Raw genomic sequence first — 6,105 nt, 5'->3', positions numbered from 1 at the left:
CGACTATCCAGCTCTGAGCAGTTGGAGTAAGTTTTTCTCTTAGGATCGTGCAGAAATACACTTATGATGTCACAGGCCACTGCCAGTGATCAGACCTGACCGTATAATGCGGTTGAACTCAAAAGGTTTGGTTTGAATCAAAGGTCAAGTGTGCCAACTTTCGTCTCTGCTATCAACGCGCTGTGAGCAATTGCAATAAATTATTTTCTGGAGGAGGGAGGGGATGAAATCCCCTTTCCCTTGGCCGGCGAAGGTTAATTTTAAGCTATGTGTTTTGTGTGACGTCACTCTTACCGGGTCAGGTCACAGTGGATAGGTAAGAAAAGGTCACGTTTACACAAAACTATACCATGGTCACCCCGGGGCGTTGCTACGAAACTAAAATAAAACTACACAGTGCCACAAAACCATTTGCATCTTATACCGCACATGACTAGGCATCCTTTCAGCTTCGTGATCGTCATACCGTCGCTGTTTCGGTAGCGGCCAATACAATACAATACAATACAAGATTGGTATTTAATATCAATCACCATCAACGCCAACAATCAGTGCATTTCCACCACTGCACTATCGCTGGTCTCTCTCTCTCTCTCTCTCTCTCTCTCTCTCTCTCTCTCTCTCTCTCTCTCTCTCTCTCTCTCTCTCTCTCTCTCTCTCTCTCTCTCTCTCTCTCTCTCTCTCTCTCTCTCTTCTATTCCTCTGTCTGTCTATCTGTCTGTCTGTCTGTCTGTCTGTCTGTCTGTCTGTCTGTCTGTCTGTCTGTCTGTCTGTCTGTCTGTCTGTCTGTCTGTCTGTCTGTCTGTCTGTCTCTCTCTCTCTCTCTCCCCTCTCCCTCTCTCTCTCCCTCTCTCTCTCTCTCTCTCTCTCTCTCTCTCTTTCTCTCTGTCTCTGTCTCTGTCTCTGTCTCTCTCCCTCTCTCTCCCTCTCGCTCTCTCTCTCTCTCCCTCTCTCTCTCTGTCTCCATCTATCCGGCGTGATTGGCCACGGGATATTGCTGCATTTCGCTGCGCCACTGTTGGGCCGGAGGAGGCAGCGGCGAGCTTTACGCCGCGTTCACCGTCACTTCCTCCGTGATGAGGCCCTGGAGCTCCTCGGGATGCATCAGGAAGTAGCTGGGACTGTTTCCCCGCTGAGGAAAGAAGAATGTCGTGTAACAGCAACTACATCATATGCAATTTTGTAGATTTTTTCGTGCACACGAAGCATTCATTGTCATAATTTTTAACGCCTTGTGGACGCATAAATCATTTTGAGATTCGTGGCCGGATAATAGACATGGTTTGACTAGCATATGCTTTTTCTCTTTACATACTTGTTCTTATTTTTGCTGTGTTGAATGGTAATTTAACTACTTTCGCTTAAACTGATCATTCGCATCTTCCTCTTGGATTTTGTCAAGACTCTGTGCACGTTATTTTACACGCTACTTACCAAATCTTTCACTGTGCGGGAGGCGCCAGCCTGGATCAGAATCCTCCCCACCGTCTCCACCTCCGTCATGCCCATGGCGTAGTGCATCGGAGTTCTCTCCAGCTGCAACAACGCAAGACATAGAGCCGGTCAAGCCCAGCCGTCAGTCGTCAGATCGGTCAAACACCCGACCCGCTCCCGAAATTCGGCAGCTCTCCATGTTTCCCCGATCGAGACACCTAGGGCGTGGGAACCACCAGCGGCTCTGCCTCTCTCCCTCCCTTTGCCCTCCCCGGCGGCTCTGCCTCTGCCTTTCTCTCTGGCCCTCTGTCTTTCACTCTTGTCTACAGGCAGCTGCAGTATCCGACCAACAGGGGGACGTATTCAAATCGAGAGGGGAGCAGTCGAGTCTCACACCCAACAGCCGACGTTATGACAGGATATTGACTTTACGATGAATGACACGTGTTGGGGAGAACGACGGATTATTAGTGACGGGGAAAACAAGTGGATGAAGCGATTACGGGGCGAACAAAGGAATTTGTCGGCAATTTCCGCGGATGTAGAATAAATCTCGACCGCTAGAGGATCAGGCCTGCCAAAAGGTAACTGTGCTGAGTAATTGATTACTGATTAGCGGATGCTGTCGAAAGAATGAAAGGGAACATGGGGTCTCTCATGGAGGGGGAAAGTAATTTATTAACAGCGGCAGCTACCGCTTATAGTAGATAGATGTAAGGTAAAATTCACTGAAGTCGGAAACATTGTGACTGTTGCTCGCCTCGTTTCCCAACGTAGAATAACCTGCACCAGCAGGCCATAATGAGATTAGTGCTCTCAAGGATGCCTTCCGAGAGGACTTCAAAATAGAGTGGGATGCCTCCCGAAAGACTACCTCCCCATTGTAATGACTCCCTCCAAAAGACAGCCCTCAATTTTCTTTGGAATAATTTCCATTCTCCTCTCTCACATTGTCGCCCTGATGCACGGTGCTGGGGAACTTATCGGCAATGAGCCGCACAATATCCGCCCTCTGCCAGAGCACCGCGGCGTGCAGGGCCGTTCTGCCGTGACCGTCGCGGGCCTCTGCCAGGCGAGGCTCGTCTAGGTGACGCCGCACGTGGCCCGTGGCGCCGGCACGGACGGCACGGAACAGCCAGTCGCGCTTCTCCTGCGGGAGAGAGACGGCAGCGGCGCGGAAGGGAAGGGTGAGTGAAACGGGCCTGGTGTATGTAGGTGGGTGCTGAAGGGCTTTGGTTTGTAACATCGAGAGCTTGTGATGAGGCTTGACCTTGCCTTGGATTGAATTGTTTTAGACATCGTTGTAGACAGTAAGAAAGTTGCATCGTATTGCTCGTTCAAGTCTTAAGTTTTCTGTGAAGTAATGCGATTCACAAACACTATATTCGACAGCATCGGCAATTTGGAGGATTTCGATTAGCTAAAGTATTTAGAATGCCAATATAACCTCGACCTAAATGCAGAATTGGTTAATCGCCATGGCCATTCGTTTTGACAAAAAAAAAACTATACCGATCAATATGCGTACGACTTTCCAGTGACGGACCTAGACTTTCCTTGATTACATCTCGATCTCATCGTACAGTGTCTAAATGCAGTGTCTATTTTTTACTTCAACCCACCCACTACTACATCCCAAAGTACCCTACCGCACCTCGAATCCGTAGAAGCTGCGCAGGAAGCCGGCAGTGTCCTGACTGGCGTTCTGTTCTGCCACGTGTACAATGTTCCGATGACGGCTGTCCTCCGCATCAAGGATGTGGTCATACCCGTCCAACAGTAGCTGTCCTAGCCGCTCCGTGTCTCCTGTTAGGTGAACAAGAAAGTCTTCAGGACAATGAAATGTGCGCAATGTTCGGGTCGGGTTTGAAATTTGATATATCGGAAAAGCCCAGACATTCTATCTAGTTTCGGGATTAGTTTTAAATTAATGCTTTACAGGGATTGGGATGGGATTGGGCATGCAACTAAGTTCATCACTTTACAACACTTCCTGTTTTGCCTCCTCTTGGAATCTTTTACCAATCCTGATAGTCCCATCATCTAAAATTCGCTCGCCGCTGCCTCCACCCTCCCTCGAATCTTGTCCTCCCTCACCTCTGGCAGCCAGAGATGTCACCCAAGCGTCGATGGCCGCTACATTTTCTGAGAGTCCCGCAGCCGCCGCGGCATCCCTCGCGGTGGCATAGCGCTCGTCTCGGTCGGCCAGACTCAGTCCTGATTGGTCGAGAAGCCGAGAGAGGGCGTGGCCTCGGTGGGGCCGCTCGGCGGCAAAGTGCAGGATCGAGCGGCCGCGGCCGTCCTGGGGAAGGGGGGGGGAGGGGGAGGGGGAGGGGACGGTCAATATCGCTCGCCATGGTGTGGCAACGGCGCAGTTCCGCTTCTAGGCACGAGTTTGGCAATATCGGAAAGGTTGAGCCGAAACAGAGTTTGCTATTTGAATACTGGCTGAAGGTTTTTCGCCGAAAAGAAGACACGAGAAACTGAGATGAAAAGTCGAAAAAATACATAAATCGTGATTGCAAAAATTCAGCGATATACGTCATAACACCGACAACTCACCCTTCTCAGTAAAGTTTTCACCTCCACATCTTGACCAGCACCCTCGTGTTCCGCAGGCGCTGTGAGCGCTTGTAACTCAGCCTCTTCTGCCACTAGTCCGGAATGGAAGACGTCCCTTATCCGCTCTACCTCGCTTTCCCCCTTCTCCCCTCGTGCCGCACGGTACTCTCTGGCCGCAGCCCGGCGATACAGGACCGCCGCCAGGAGAGCTATCGGGTCCTCTGGGCGCACTTTGGCCACCGCGGTTAGCGCCTCGCTCAGAGGGCCCGCCAGCTCTGCCGGGATAAAGAGGAGCAGATTGAGGTGTGCTCAGTGTGCTTATTGCGTTCAGTGCTAATTGTTGTATTTCTATATAGTTAGAAGTTTGACATTACGATTTAAGGATTTCACAGGGTAGGTGATTTGTGGATATACTAAACATACATAATAGAAGCTATACATATGCGTTGGGGTGAGTTAGATGAGGTTTTGTTTCGCTTGTCTTCGATGGGTAATAGTGAATGAAATATATTACAGATGACGTTAAAATGCGTAAATTCGTAAATTCTAATGAGATGCTACATGAATGAGATGGTAATATTGATCGGCTTCATCAGTCTGTCACTTGCCCAATATATTTTCAATGAAAAAAGAAAACCAACATTTGCAAATAATAAAATACCTTGCATAAGATCATTATCGGTTTTACCTCACCTTTCATGAGATATTGTCCATTTGCAGAGCTCAGGTCTCCGCGGAAGTGATTGCTGTCTCTTCCAGTTGTCGGAGCGGCTATCTTCTCCACTGAGACCGGTAGCGCACCTGACCATTCGAAGCTATTAGCAGTCCGTACCACCGAGTATGAAATTCACACTCGATTTTGTCTCTGAACTTGGATGCATTTTGGTCTTTTTATTGTGACAGGCTTATGTGGATGATGATAAACCGTCGAGATTATTTCTAAGCGTTTTGAAGAAAGAGTGTAACTGCAGCTTCATTAAACATTAAGGTAGAACATAAATACCAAGACAATGTGATTGCCGGCAACAGTCGAAGAACGAGCAAAAATAAAAAAGCAGCACAATAACTGTTTTGGCAAGCGCGAACTACGTGTTCCATGATGCATTACTATATTATACATGCTAGCAGGTTACAGAGTGCATATCAGTGAAAGCTCCTACACACCTATGTACAATGTACATCCTAGAGTCCAGCAGTGTCAGCAGCAAGAAGATGCCGTGTTGCTGATTGACATGACTTGCTAAGCGCACGCGTGTTTGAGGCTCTCAGCAAGCACCAAAGTGCTTGCTAGCAAGCGTTGTTAAAAATGGAGCACATGTGGTTCAAGCATAAAGCTTGCATAAAGCCAGGCATTCGAAATAAAATCATGCATTTATGGAGACGATAAGTTCATGTTGTGTGCATTTCAAAAGTACTTCATAAGCATTCAGCTGAATGTACTGCCATCTCCAAACGACAAATGAGGCTGATGGTCATTGTTCGTCTTGTGCAATGCGTACATACCTCATTGTTTAGTAAATAAGCAGTAGGTATGCAAATTGCACAACGTTGCAATTGATAATATCCGGTTCATTTGCATACTTTAATAGCTAAGTTCTATTCTTCATCAATTAGGAATCCCTATTTGGTTCTCGCACCCTCGTTAGCAGCTTTACGTTCATGTTGTATTTATTATCATGAATTTGGCATAAGAATTATATAATGCGGTATGTTCATCCGATTACGTAATTGTTTATGTTTCAAGCTGAATTCAACCCATGCTTAGGTCCGTTTAACGTGTAGACCCTCGTCAGGCATTTGCCAATCAATCATGCTGGGGAAATACATCACACTGAAGCTGCTATACAAAAATAAAAATGGTAATCCGTACTTTTGACGGTAAAAATCTAACGATGCCATTTCAACTTCAGGTAAAAATCGAACAACGTCAAGCTGCGGCTAAAACTACAACATTTGACAAATTTCAGTGTAAAGTGCTTGTGGCCACTGCATAGCACACGGTGCCTCTCTTCACTCAACTGACCTGAACACGATGCTTGAACAGGAACGACTTGAACATTACGGCATTCGTAGGAGATGGGAAGCGTCCGCTTGAACAAACTCTGCGCT

The 6,105-nt window shown here is 47.6% G+C and overlaps 1 protein-coding gene across 1 annotated transcript; it reads right to left on the bottom strand.

Annotated features, from left to right (window-relative positions):
• Positions 1–848: 848 nt before the first annotated feature.
• On the bottom strand, positions 849–4,696 carry LOC122372753. Its single transcript, XM_043350294.1, has 7 exons — positions 4,690–4,696; positions 3,997–4,271; positions 3,532–3,736; positions 3,089–3,240; positions 2,384–2,584; positions 1,435–1,536; positions 849–1,132 (listed from the first exon to the last, which is right to left on the bottom strand). Exons 1-7 carry the CDS (start codon positions 4,694–4,696, stop codon positions 1,046–1,048), a joined length of 1,029 nt encoding a protein of 342 aa, XP_043206229.1. The 3' UTR covers positions 849–1,045.
• Between the last annotated feature and the right edge of the window lie 1,409 nt (positions 4,697–6,105).

Source organism: Amphibalanus amphitrite, unplaced genomic scaffold (genome assembly GCF_019059575.1).
Source record: "Amphibalanus amphitrite isolate SeventyFive unplaced genomic scaffold, NRLGWU_Aamphi_draft 001396F_arrow, whole genome shotgun sequence".
NCBI lineage: Eukaryota > Metazoa > Arthropoda > Thecostraca > Balanomorpha > Balanidae > Amphibalanus > Amphibalanus amphitrite.
The sequence above is the reverse complement of the archived record's forward strand: the minus strand, read 5'-3'. Positions and strand labels throughout refer to the sequence as shown.

Bases quoted from the DNA above. Each gene is read 5' to 3' on its own strand.
- LOC122372753 (XM_043350294.1), bottom strand. The intron at 2,585-3,088 runs GTGCGGTAGGGT...TCTCTCCCGCAG, and splicing joins GCAGCTTCTACGGATTCGAG to GAGAAGCGCGACTGGCTGTT. The intron at 1,537-2,383 runs GTGAGAGAGGAG...GCGTTGTTGCAG, and splicing joins CCGTGCATCAGGGCGACAAT to CTGGAGAGAACTCCGATGCA.